A 13,199-nucleotide genomic window follows, 5' to 3' on the forward strand; every position below is an offset into this window, starting at 1 on the left:
TTACATGTTCCCGCCGAATCAAGAAATCCTTGATGACGTCCGATGCCATCCAGTCATCATTGTAGTGAATTGTTTTGTACTGGAAGAAGAAGCATTGGACACATCAACCACTCCTGGATCCATTTTTGTAAATGTGTCAGGCACAAAGAATTAGGACCATTCATGTAAATAGCCCTTAAACTTATATACCGCTCCTTAGCGCATTACAGCAGAGTTTCCCAATGTTTTTGACTTTACAGACCGGTTTGGGGGGAGAGGGGATAATTTCGCATGAGCGGCCAGCAAATGCACACTTGCATGCAGCTCCATTTGTGCAAGCGCCTGCTGCTCAAGCAAAGGGAGCGTGTGCACACGTGCTCATCCACTTATCACGCAACTGCGGATGTGCATGCGTGTACGCACACTTGCTGGCCGTTTCCGCAGCCTGATTGCAATCCCCTCACGGCCCACTAGTGGGCTGCAGCCCGAAGGTTGGAGACCGCTGCTTTAGAGCACTTTACAAAGTCAGCACGTTGCCCACCACAATCTGGGTTTTTGTTTTACCGACCTTGGAAATTTGGAAGGCTGAGTCAACCTTGAACTGGTTAGGATCGAGCGTGTGACTGTGGGCACAGTCAGCCTCCAGTACTGCATTCTAAGCACTGCACCACTAGGGTTCCTATTATTTCATTTCATTTTATTTTTTTGCAGCATAAATGCAAATAGATTACAGTATAAATGATTTATTGAGGCCTACACACAAGAATCTGGACAATTGTAAGCACTAAATTGGCGCTAGATAGGGTTGAATGGAAATAAAGGATCCCTTGTGGCAACGTAAGGATTCGAAACTGATGACACATTTTACTCCGCCCCCTCCCAGCTCTGCCTGCTCTTTTCGTACAAAATGGAACTCTTCTGTAGATTCATAATCCTGCTAATCGGCCCAGAAGAATCCATGACTCACAGTCTCTCATGTAGTCATGTCAGTTTCTCTTCCTACTTTATTATATAAGGGGCAGCGGGGGGAGGAGAGAAGAGGGAATTTACCTCCTTCTCTCCCATTGTTTTAGCAATCTTCATTGTGCAAAGTTATTCACCCATCACAAAAATTCCTTTGGGGAGGTAAGCAATGCTATTCTTACTTACCCAGAACAAAACCATAGGAGAAAGTTGAAGAAATTAAAGTCAGAGAACTGAACTAGGTCTGGTTTACACCAACCCCCGTCACTTAGCATCTCTGTTTGTTTGCTCCCCTTAAGCCCCCTTGCCGATTCACACACAATAACTTATTCACGATTGATAATTCACGGTTCTACAATCGAATCCCCTATGCCACCAGGCTCGAAATTTTGGGTTTGGACAACGTGGAACTGCGCCGTCTGTGGTATGATCTAAGCACAGTACACAAAATTATCTGCTATAACGTCCTACCTGTCAATGACTACTTCAGCTTCAACCTCAATAACACTCGGGCAAACAATCAATGCAAACTCAAGGCAAACCGTTCCAAACTCGATTGCAGAAAATATGACTTCAGCAACAGAGTGATCAACACCTGGAATGCTCTACCTGACTCCGTTGTTACATCATCAAACCCCCATAACTTTAACCTTAAACTGCCTAGCGTGGACCTCACTAAGAGGTCCGTAAAGGGGGCGTACATAAGCGCACCAGCGTGCCTACCATCCCTGTCCCACTGACCCCATTTATTTGTATAAATTTCTTTCGTTCACGTCCATGTTTATATTTATACCTGCTATCTTGTACATGTTTGACAAACTAATAAATACAAGTACAAATACAGTGTGGGATTATTCATATTTATCTGGATAAAAGCAAAAGAGGGTGAACTCTCAAGTCAAATCCTTGCCCCTAGCCTCGTGTCCCTCTCAGTTCCAGGTCTTACCATGCTCTGTAAGGTTTGCACATCCTTCAGCACAGAACCGGTCATGGGAATAGCCCCCACGATATCTGAAAAGTTGCAGAGGAAAACCTTAGCCTGTTCACAGACCGAATATAACATGGAGGTCAGCAACATAGCCAAGTCTTGGACCTAAAGAGAGAAGGGAAGTTAATCGAGGCACATCAAGGAATTACTGAGTCTGTCATCTGCACCTCTATAAACGTCTGGTTTGTCAGACTCTTTCTAGGAGCCTGGGGAGGGTGAAGAAGGCCTTCTCCGCCCTTCGGAGGCCAAAAACGGCCCATATGCCAACTTCCGGTCAGACCAGAAGGTCCGTTTTTCACTCTCCGCAGGCTCCAGAGGCTTTCTAGGAGCCTGGGGAGGGTGAAAACAGCCTTCTCCACCACCCGGAGGCCTCTGAAGGCCCATTTTTGGACTTCAATTTTGCACACTGGGCTGTTTTTCTCCCTCCGGAGACTTCAGGAAGCTTCCCTGAAGCCTCCAGAGGGCGAAAAATGGCCGAAAATCAATTCCGAAATCAGCTGGCCAGCACGCGCATGCGCGCTGGAGCTGAAAGGGCAACATCTCGCATGCCCTCAGGTTTGCTATCACGGCCCTACACAATTTCTGACAAATGGCAGTCCAATCACTTCTTGAAAGTCTCAAGTGATGAAGCCCCCACAATTCCGAAGGCAACTTCTGTTCCATTGGTTGATTGTTCTGTCAGAAAGTTCCTCCCTGTTTCTAAGGTTGAATCTCTCCTTGTTCAGTTTCCATCCATTATCCCTTCTCTGGCCTTCAGATGCTTTGGAAAATAGCCTGACCCTCTCCTCTCCAGGAGGGCAGCCCCTCGAATATTGGAACACTGCTATCAAGTCCCCCCTGGTCCTTCTCTTAGCCATGCCCAGTTCCTGCAACCATTTTTTTATGTTTTAGCCTCCTGTCCCCTAATCATCTTGGTTGCTCTCCTCTGCACTCTTTCTAGAGTCTCAGCATCTTTTTAAACAGTGTGGTGACCAAAACTGGATGCAGTACTCTAGGTGTGGTCTTACTAAGTCTTTATAGAGTAATATTAGTACCTCAATTGATTTTTATTGTATTCCTCTGTTAATACAATTTAGGATTGCATTAGTTCCTTAGTTCTTTCTCTTTAAGAGAAGGAACACACTTACAGTATGACTCACAATTGCACTTAGTCCAATATTGGCTGATTTTTTATTAAGCAAGAATAGCTTTAGTTTAGACTTGGGTGAGAGACCACTTGGAAAGCCGAGGAATACAAAAGACATCCCCAAGAGTAAAATGTGACTACAAGATGCCTCAAATATCAGAAATGAAATGAAATCAAAATAGAGCTGGAAGGGACTTTGGAGATCTTCTAGTCCAGCCCCCTGCTCAAGTTTATGCCAATTGCCATGCAACCAAATTTCGATGTGCGGATAAGAAGTTCCTTATTTCTTTGTCTTTAAGTGATGGAACAAGCTTATGACTAATAGCTACACTTAGCCAATATTGGTTGTTTTTTATTAAGCAACCTTGGCTTTGGTTTAGACTTGGATGGGAGACCATTAGGAAAGCCAAAGGATATGAAAGGCATCCCCCAAGAGTAAAATGGTGATCACATGACTCCAAGATGCCTCAAACATCATCAATGAAGTGAAATGAGAATAGAGCTGGAAGGGACCTTGGAGGTCTTCTAGTCCAGCCCCCTGCTCAAGTTAATGCCAGTTACTAACTACCCAAATTTTGACGTGTGGATACTGCAATAGTACACTGTTGTACACTGAGAGCATATGCACCAAAGACAAATTCCTTGTGTGTCCAATCACACTTGGCCAATAAATAATTCTAATCTATTCTATTCTATTCATTCTAATTCTGTATTCTATTCTGTTCTATCCTATCCTATCCTAGTTGTAAATCCAAGGACCAGTTTAAGTCTTTTTTTCCCAGCACCGTCATAACTTTGAACGGTCATGAAACGATTGACCGTACGTCAAGGACTACCTGTAACAACAACGACAACAACAACAAAAACAGCAACAGCAGCAATAACAATAATGTTGAAAAGAAAATGAACGAGGGCAGAGAAAAGAGGGTGAACTGAATGACAAATGATTAACTGTTTACCAACCGTCATGGGATTCTTCTGATCGTAATAATGGTTCTGATCGTTATTCTTGTCATAAGCTGGGCAATACATATTTCGGGCTTGAACGCAAGACTTCCCAAATTGATAGCAGATGGAGGTCAAGATGAGAGTCCTCCCAGGAATGGGGTGCATATTATGCTTCACTGATAATCCAACTGCTGTCTCCAGAGCCTGGCAGTAGCGTTGCAGGAGGTCAGCGGTGTAGCGGATGTCTCTGTGAGGTACAAAATTGAGAAAGAAATCTCAACGAACAGAGAAGTAGCATCAAGATCATGTGAAGTGTTAATATTAAGAGAGAGAGAGAGAGAGTTAAGTGAGTTTTGAAGTGGGCTTCAAAAATTGTAGTAACGTCTTCATTGTCCTGTTACTGGGTGGGCGTAGCCATGGTGGGCATGGCCTAGTCAGCCGCTTGCACCACAGCTGGTGGGGCAATTTTCACCCTCCCCAGGCTCCGGAGATTTTAGTTGAGCCTCCGGGAGGGTGAAAACTGCTTCCCTTAGGCTCCGGAGGCCGTCTAGAGGCCAGGATGGGGTAGTTTCTGGATTTCCGAAACTTCCGGTAGGCCCATTTCCCCCCATCTCTGAGCCTCCAAGTAGGACTTGCACTTACCTGGCATGATGAATGGACTGCGTGGAGACTCCTGGGGGGGGGGCATGGCCAGCCAGGGGTGGCATTTGGGGGTTCGCCGAACTGGGCAGGATCCTAGCTAGAGGATAGCCCGAACCCATGCAAATCCCTAGCAGCCCACTCCTGATTTTGCCTCAGTAACCTTTCTTGTCACAGTTGTTAGGGGAATCACTACAGTAATTAAGTCAGTAACATGGTTGTTAAGTGAACCTGGCTTCCCCACTGCCTTTGCTGATGAGAAGGTCGCAAAAGATAATCACATGTCTCCGGGACACTGCAACTGACCTAAATACATACTGGTTGCCGAACACCCAGTTTGGATCACGTGAAAACCATGGGAATGCTGCAGTGATCAGCATGATGTGTGAAAAGCGGTCATAAGTCACCTTTCTTTTAATGTTGCTGTAACTTCGAACCGTCACTAAACCATAATGAGTGGTTGTAAGTCGAGGACTACCTGTACACCTCTGAGTGAAGGATGTGGAAGATGCAGAAGATCAAAGCAGCAGCCCTTAGCCTAGAAGTCACATTTGACTGAGAGATGTTGGAAGATTGAACTAGACTGACCTTGGATCCCATCAGGCCAAGATGTACTTCATTGGCCAGTGTTGGGCTTCAAAATTTAGGGGACTATGGTCTAAGGCATGGGTGTCAAACTCAAGGCCCGGGGGCCGGATACGGCCCTCGGGGTGCTTAAATGTGGCCCGTGGGGCCACCCTGCAAACAGTGAAGGACCGGGGCGTGGTGCCTCTGCCAGCAAAACCAGAGCTCGGGAGGGTTGCAGGAGGCCCTCCATAGCTCTGTTTTTGCTGGCAGAGGGTTGCAAGAGGCCATCGCAGCCGCAAACGGACCTTGGAAGCACTTTTTTGCTGGTGCTCAAGCCACCACAGGCACCCCCAACACGAGTGAGGTCAAGCTGGCCATGCCCACACTGGCCACCGCCCCCCTGATCCCCCAAGGTCAAACACAACCCTGATGCGGCCCTCAATGAAATCGAGTTTGACACCCCTGATCTAAGGCAGTGGTCACCAACCTTTCGGACCTCAGGGACCACTAAATGCATAATTTTAAATCTCGCAGGACACTAATATATTCTGCCTGATGACAGGGCAGGGTGGGCGTGGCTAGGTGGTCATGTGACTGGGTGGGCGTGGCTAGGTGGATATGTGACTGAGTGGGTGTGGGCAACTCGATGTCACTCATGTCAAGGGGTGCCTCCCTGGCCTCTACGTGTCCCTACCCTCCCAGCCCCTCCTCACCTCCCTGCCCAGGCTCCTTAGGGCCCCAACAGGAAGCAGTTGCTGGAGCTAAGCAGCCACCAGAGTTGGCAAAACAGCTCAGTTCAAATTGCATCTGACCGAGAAGGAGGCTCAGCAGAAGCACCTCACTGAGGACTACGAGCATAGGCATTCCAAGTAGAGGGAAGACTTGTGAGAGTGCAAGGCCAGGTACTGACGCCTGGAGACTCAGCGGGCTGAGATGGGCAGACAGTTCCAGGCCATGATGCAGTCCCACTGGAACAAGGCCCTCTGGCTCTTTGTCACCAATGGCACTTCACTCCAGCCTTCGCCCAAAGCCCAACACCAGGAGGCTGAAGCAGACTCTGAGTCGGAATTTCTCCGCCCCCCCCTGCTCCGACCCACACAAAAAGATCACAAAGGGGGAGATTCTCTGCAGCAACACAAATGTTCATTGCACGTATCCAGCCCAGGAGCCGTAGTTTAAGGACCCTGATTTAGTGCAATATAAAAAATGCAAATAATTTTTCTGCAGACCACCAAAATTTTCTCACAGACCATCAGTGGTCCACGGACCACCAGTTGGTAACCACTGGTCTAAGGAGTCCCTGCAGACTCTAAGGGGCAGTGCTCATCTCAGTTTCAAGGCCCAGCAATGTCCAAAAATGTTTGTGTGGCCAGCATGACATCACAGAGCTGTGTTAACTTCCCAATGAAGTGGTACCTATTTATCTACTCGCATTTGCATGCTTTCAAACTGCTAGGTTGTCAGGAGCTGGTGCAAGGATGGCAGCTCACCCCATCACGTGGTGCTCGTGTCTTGAACCTGGGCTGCTGACTCTAGTCCAGCAACTTAACTACTAAGCTATCACATACGGTCTAAATACTACACCCAATACTTCATTCTCCCTCTCCAGAACCTCTGCTAAGCAAGAAGACAAGGATAGTCCTAGCTACAGCTTCCTACCTGGATTTAAGCAACTTCTGCTTCTCCCTCTTTACCATCTGGAAAATGAGCGGGACCTCCATGCAACACCGTAGATTTTGGCGTTTTATAAAATTCATTGGTAGTTTCATTTGCTTTGTGACCTTTTCGATGAGCTGTAGGTTACACGGGAAGGGCTCGTCTGAAAGAAGAGAGAAAGATGCTCAAGGAAACACGGAAGGAAGATCTCTCTTTCTTCATTTGAAAATAGGTATTCCTATCCATAGTAAACCTGGCAAACCAGATCAGCATTTTTGACTTCTTTGACATTCATCCCTCATTGCGAATGAAGATGAATATTCGTGTCCCGGGATAAGGTTGCAAGATCAAATCTGGGTCCGTGACTGGGACCAGAGGTTTTGTCTTCTGAGCTTTTCGTGGATCAATGGGGAGCCCATTGTTGTGGCCCACCAGTGGCCAGCAGAGCTGGAAGCAGATTTTGTGGGTGAGGAGGTTGGGGAAGAATATGGGCCAGTCCTGGAGTCTGGGGAAGGCTCTGATGTGGACTCTGTGTCGGAGGCAGAGAGGGGGCCAGAGCCATATGCCAGTTATCAGCTGCCTTCAGAGTCGGACATCAGTGAGGCAGACAAACAGCTGGAGCCTGTTCCCGGTGTGCACATGCACAGAGTTGCCAGACGAACGGAACAGCTAAAGAACAGGGGTCAACTTGGGAGTAAGGCCACAGGTGGACGATGAATGGCGCCTCCCATAGGGAATAAAAGAGGAGCAAAAGGGGAGTGGAGTTTGCAGGAGACAATTAGTTCGCTTAATTGGTTTGTGACTCTCCGAGGCTCTTTTGCAGATATCGGCCTGTCAGCTCTCCAAGCCAGAGAAGGTCTGTGACTGTAAATCCTCCCTCGAAAGACTTTGCTGGATGTGAATGAGTCAATTAATAAAATGTTTTTTGTTGTTTTTTGTCGGGACAAGGAGTTTGCTTCCTGCTCTCAGGAAGCCTCGGTCAGAACACCCATCCTCAGGGGACGTCTTTCTAGCAGTCTGTGTGCTTTGGGCTATTAGAGAGAAGTTCCCTGAGGATGGGCTCCAGCACAAGTCCAAAAGGATGTGTAAAAAAAATTCAGAACTAGACAAAATGACTTAGGACGGTAGTCCTCAAACTTTTGGGCAACAGGGACCGGTTCTGTGGAGAGAAGATTTTCCTTGGATTAGAGGGTGTGTGGTTTCGCATATTACCTGCATACCATGGATGGGGCTTCGTTTGTTTGTGTAGCCTGGTTTCCTGCATGCCAGAATGGACTAGAAAGGCCATGGCGAACCTATGACATGCATGCCCAAAGTGGCACACGAAGCCATGTCACTCAGCACACGCAGTCTTGCCTATTTGTCTTCTGAGTTTCTGGCACATATGCACATGTGACGATCCGCTGTCCTTCGCGTGTGCGGCAGTGCTGAAAACCGGTGGGCACATGTGCACCAGACAGCTGACTGTTGGGGAGCATGCATGGCAGAACCTGGAAGTTTGGCCTTTCCGGAGCACAATCCCTTTGTGTGTGCATCCGTGCTGAAAACTGGCCTGCGCATGGGTGGCAGCCAGCTGATTTTCGGGTGCGTATGCGTACTGGAAACCAGACGTTCAGCTTTTCCAGAGTGTGGCCCTTGCAAGCGCATGAACAAACAACAATTCCATGTGATCTTTCGGTGACCCCTGACTTAGGAAGCACTTTCCAATGTTAATGAAGAATTCCCAGCCATTCAACCCAGGTTAAGTATTCCTCACCTTTTTTCTTAATTTCTATTTCCAGGTCCATAATCACTTTGTAGGCTGAAAGGAACCGGAAAGGAAGTTGTCTGCTGCGTATGACAGAGTCCTGAAGGAGAGAAATGCCAAAGGCGGAAACAGAAATAAAATTATTAACATTAAAGTATAGAATAATCTAGTATGAATTTCTCCCAGAACAGCTGCTGCAAGATATGCGAATTTCAGTTCCCAAAGCTGCCTAAGAAAGCCAAGGGAAATCATCAAAACCATAAAAAAGCAAAAGTTATAATATTTTGGGCATGTGATGCGACACCCGGAAAAATACGCCATACTTCACTTAATCCTCCAGGGAAATATTGAAGGCAAATGAGGTTCAGGCAGAAGAAGAATATCATGACGTCAGAATCTTAGGGACTGGTTTTGGACAAACCTCAACAGCAATTTTTCGTGGGACTGTTGATAAAAATAGAATCACCAACATGATCGCCAATGTCCGATGATAGATATGGCACAAAAAGAAGAAGAAAAGACTCAAGAACAGCCACGCTGGCTGAGGAATTCTGGTAATTAAATGTCTATAGAGATTCTCCTTAGACATTTAATTCCTAGAATTAAAATTGACTCCTTGCAAGAGGGGTCAAAAAGGCAATTCACATGAGTGAGCAGCCTATTATTGAAAAACAAAGGAGGGGGAAATACGACACCACCTATCTCTTGTTTACAACACAATCCTTTCACTACTTCCAAGAAGGTTTCACATTCATTTGTACTATTCAGGGCACAGATAAACCTCCAAATTGCCACTCCACCTGGAAATTTGGTGATACAAAAATTAAATTCTGTTCATCCTGCTTGTGCTTTGAAGTCTGTCCGTGAAAAATGCAGCATGCTTTGCCCCTATTGTTATGGCAGCAAACCATGGTTGGTCTGTCCCAGGTGTTTTCCACTTCTTCACAGATATTTGGAGAGAGAGGAACCAGGATATAAATCAATATACATATTACTCAAACAGACATCAATCATGGTCCAGAATCGATATGGTCTGGACATCAACAGAATTGCAATGAGATGTGAAGGAAGTTGAAATTGTCACGAATCTTTGGGAGGACCCCAGTCCCATAAAAATAACCTTGATAGGGAAAAAGAGGATGACAAGATGGACACCGAAAAGATCGATTTTAAAAGACAAAGAATTTAAATTAATGATGACTAAACAATTGCATCTCTTTTCTTTAAAGAAAACAAAAAAGAAGATACAACTCTACAAAATTTATGGGATATGGCAAAGGCATATGTGAGGGGAGTTGCCATATCTTATATGGCAAAAGAAAATAAATTTTAAAAGCAAAGAGAGAATTCTTTGGAAAAAGAATAGAAAAGACTGGAGACGAAGATAAGCCGCAAGAGAGAAATATAAAACAACAAATGGACCTAATTAGAGATAAATTGAATCTACTTGAAAAGAAGGACCTGGCACAACAGATGATAAAAATACTTCTGAGAATGCTAACAAGCAGGGGAGATAGGTAGCATATAAATTGAAGAAACAGAGAAGAGATGGATTAACAAATTACAAAACGATGAGACGAATATATGTTACCAAAATGAGAAGAAGAAAAAATAGCCCAGAAATTTTATGAGAAACTATACAAGAGACCAACTGCCAGGCAGAAGGGAAAAATACTACACATTTTGATCGTCTCCTTGAAGTGTTAAGAAAGAATAACGGCTGCCATTCAAAATTATCAGACAATTGAAAAGGACAACTTCACACAGGATTTGCAGAACCCAACAACAGAGTTCAGCTAGTGTGCTTTGCGTTATTATGGTTTGATGGGATTGCTTGCTTCAATGCAAAATGCTTAGATAATAGCTTAACCCCTTAACCCACAAGTAGCTCAACTGCCAAGCATGTATATGCAAAATCCATCCAGTGAGAAACCCATCATGGTGGGTAATCAGAGGCTTTCGGGACATAAATGTCTCAAAAATGTTTTTTTTTCTAAAAGGCAATTGCACTTTCTTGATTTTTTTAAAAGTTGAAAACATTTCACTTCCCATCCAAGAAGCGTCTTCAGCTTCAAGAAGCTTCTTCCTGAATGTTGCCCCATTTTACGACCTTTCTTGCCACAGGAAGTGAATCACTGCAGTTGTTAAATTAGTAACGCAGTTGTTAAGTGAACCGGGCTTCCCCATTGACTTTGTTCATCAGAAGGTCCCAAAGATGATCAGATGACCCCGGGACACCGTCATAAATACATGCCAGTGGTCAAGCATCCAAATTTTGATCATGTGATTACAGGAATGCTACAATGGTGATTGTGTGGTTTTTGGTGGGGGTGCCATTGTCCTTCAAAAAGTCAATAAACAAATGTAAATTGAGGACTCAGACTCAGATTAACAGAGTTGCAAAGAGCCTTGTAAGTCATCTAGTCCAACCCCCAGCCCAAGTAGGAGACCCTACCCCATTTCTGACAAATGGCGGTCCAATCTCCTCTTGAAAGCCTCCAGTGATGAAGCTCCCACAATTTCAGAAGGCAAGCTTAGCTGTTCCATGGGTTGATTGTTCTCACTGTTGGAAACTTTCTCCTGCGTAGACAGCCTTACCTTGTCCTCAAGGCACTTTAAGAGAAGTTGATGATGCCTCTCGCTCACCCCAGACCTCAAAATGTTCCTAAGGTTTCGTAGCATTGCCATGAAGGGCAGTTTCTTCGAATCTAGGGGGGAGCAAGTAAATGGTAATTTTACAGCTGAAACTCAGCAAGCAGAAATAATATTTTAGACTGGTATTTTTTTAAAAAAAATGAGTGAAGATATGAGAATTTTACCCAGTTTTATTTCTTTTCTTTCCATACATATATTCAGACTTGGGAGGTAGGAGGATGGAGTAAAAAGAGATAGAGGGGTGCTTCCATGTTAATAAGTAAAGGTAAAGGTTCCACTCATACATGCGGGCTAGCCGTTCCCGACTCTAGGGGGCGGTGCTTATCTCTGTTTCAAAGCCAAAGAGCCAGCACTGTCTGAAGATGTCTCCATGATCATGTGGCCAGCATGACTAAATGCCAAAAGCGCAAGGAGTGCTGTTATCTTCCCACCAAAGTGGTCCCTATTTTTCTACTTGCACTTTTTACATGCTTTCAAACTGCTAGGTTGGTAGAAGCTGGGACAAGTAACAGGAGCTCCCCCTGTTATGCAGCGCTAGGGATTCAAACCACTGAACTGCCGAACTTCTGATCAACATCTTAGCCACTGAGCCACCACATCCCTCCATGTTAATAGTTCATAGTTCATATTTTGCTGCTTGTATTTTGTAAAAAAATTAGCATCATCTGTTTCTATTACATCTCCTCTGGTTATGATTTAATCCTACTTCCCACTTGCAGTTTAGATGATGTCCATTTAAAGGAAAGAATTTTAATTACGTTGCTCATCTTTACATTGTTGTTACCATGATATATTCTTACATTCTTTGTTTAACCTTGCTACTTAATGCAGAAGTGTATTAACACTTCAATACACATACATATACATTAAGTGTATGTAAAAGGCATACCTCAGAATTGTATAAGATTAAGTGTGATTATGTAAGCATTAATAAATACAATTTGCAGTGTAGCATAAGTCCCATTATGCAGTACATGAGAGAGTAAAATATAGTATAATGTAATATAAATACAAGTATCATACTCCTGCAATTATTTGTTTGTAAACGTTTGGAAACGACTTTTCTCGCCACATTTGTTAAACGAATTGCTGCACTTGTTAAATGAAAAGAGCCAGCGCTGTACGAAGACGTCTCCATGGTCATGTAGCCAGCATGACTAAATGCCGAGGGCGCACAGAATGCTGTTACCTTCCCACCAAAGGTGGTCCCTATTTTTCTACTGGCATTTTTACATGCTTTCGAACTGCTAGGTTGGCAGAAGCTGGGACAAGTAACGGGAGCTCACTCAGTTACACGGCACTAGGGATTCAAACCACCGAACTGCCAACCTTTATGATCGACAAGCTCAGCATCTTAGCCACTGAGCCACTGCATCCCTATAGAAACAGCATATTTGCCCCCCCAAAATCTAGATCCTGATTTTACCAACCTTGGAAGGATGGGAGACTGAGTTAACCGTGAGCCCCATCAGGATCGAACTCCAGGCAGTGGGCAGAGTTAGCCTGAAATACTTCAGTCTAACCACTGCACCACCAGGGTTCTTGTGAAGATTGGTTATACATGCCACTCCTTCAGCTCCGTTATAACTTTGAATGGTTGCTGGTCTTCCCAAAGATGCTTTTTCAAGAGGCAACTGGACTTCCTTGTTTTTTCTTTGAAGACGTTTCGCTTCTCATCCAAGAAGCTTTTTCAGCTCTGACTGGATGGAAGGGAATTTCAAGGGATATAAATAAAGAATGACAAGAAAGTCCAGTTGCCTCTTGAAGAGGCACCTTTGGGACAACCATGACCTGGGTGACTAAGAACCTCCACAGACATTTCTACAAGTGGTCATAACTCAAGGACTGCCTTTATCTGGGTTCAGACTTATTTTCCATGTTTCCACTCTAATTCTGTCTAATCAGCATGCCCTTCTGGGATTTTAGGGTCC

At 44.9% G+C, this 13,199-nt stretch overlaps 1 protein-coding gene across 2 annotated transcripts in view; it reads right to left on the minus strand.

The window, feature by feature from the left end:
• TEP1 (telomerase associated protein 1) overlaps positions 1-13,199 on the minus strand; it is a 125,155-nt gene that overhangs the window by 83,555 nt on the left and 28,401 nt on the right. For both annotated transcript variants that reach the window (XM_081932388.1, XM_081932387.1), the window contains exons 13-18: positions 11,212-11,321; positions 8,623-8,713; positions 6,870-7,029; positions 4,020-4,251; positions 1,889-2,035; positions 5-79 (exon numbers count right to left, since the gene is read on the minus strand). In XM_081932388.1, the coding sequence (XP_081788514.1) occupies positions 5-79; positions 1,889-2,035; positions 4,020-4,251; positions 6,870-7,029; positions 8,623-8,713; positions 11,212-11,321 (815 nt within the window). The remainder of the gene's footprint in view (positions 1-4; positions 80-1,888; positions 2,036-4,019; positions 4,252-6,869; positions 7,030-8,622; positions 8,714-11,211; positions 11,322-13,199) is intronic.

Source organism: Natrix helvetica (assembly GCF_964273705.1).
Source record: "Natrix helvetica genome assembly, chromosome: Z".
In the NCBI taxonomy this organism is placed as follows: domain Eukaryota; kingdom Metazoa; phylum Chordata; class Lepidosauria; order Squamata; family Natricidae; genus Natrix; species Natrix helvetica.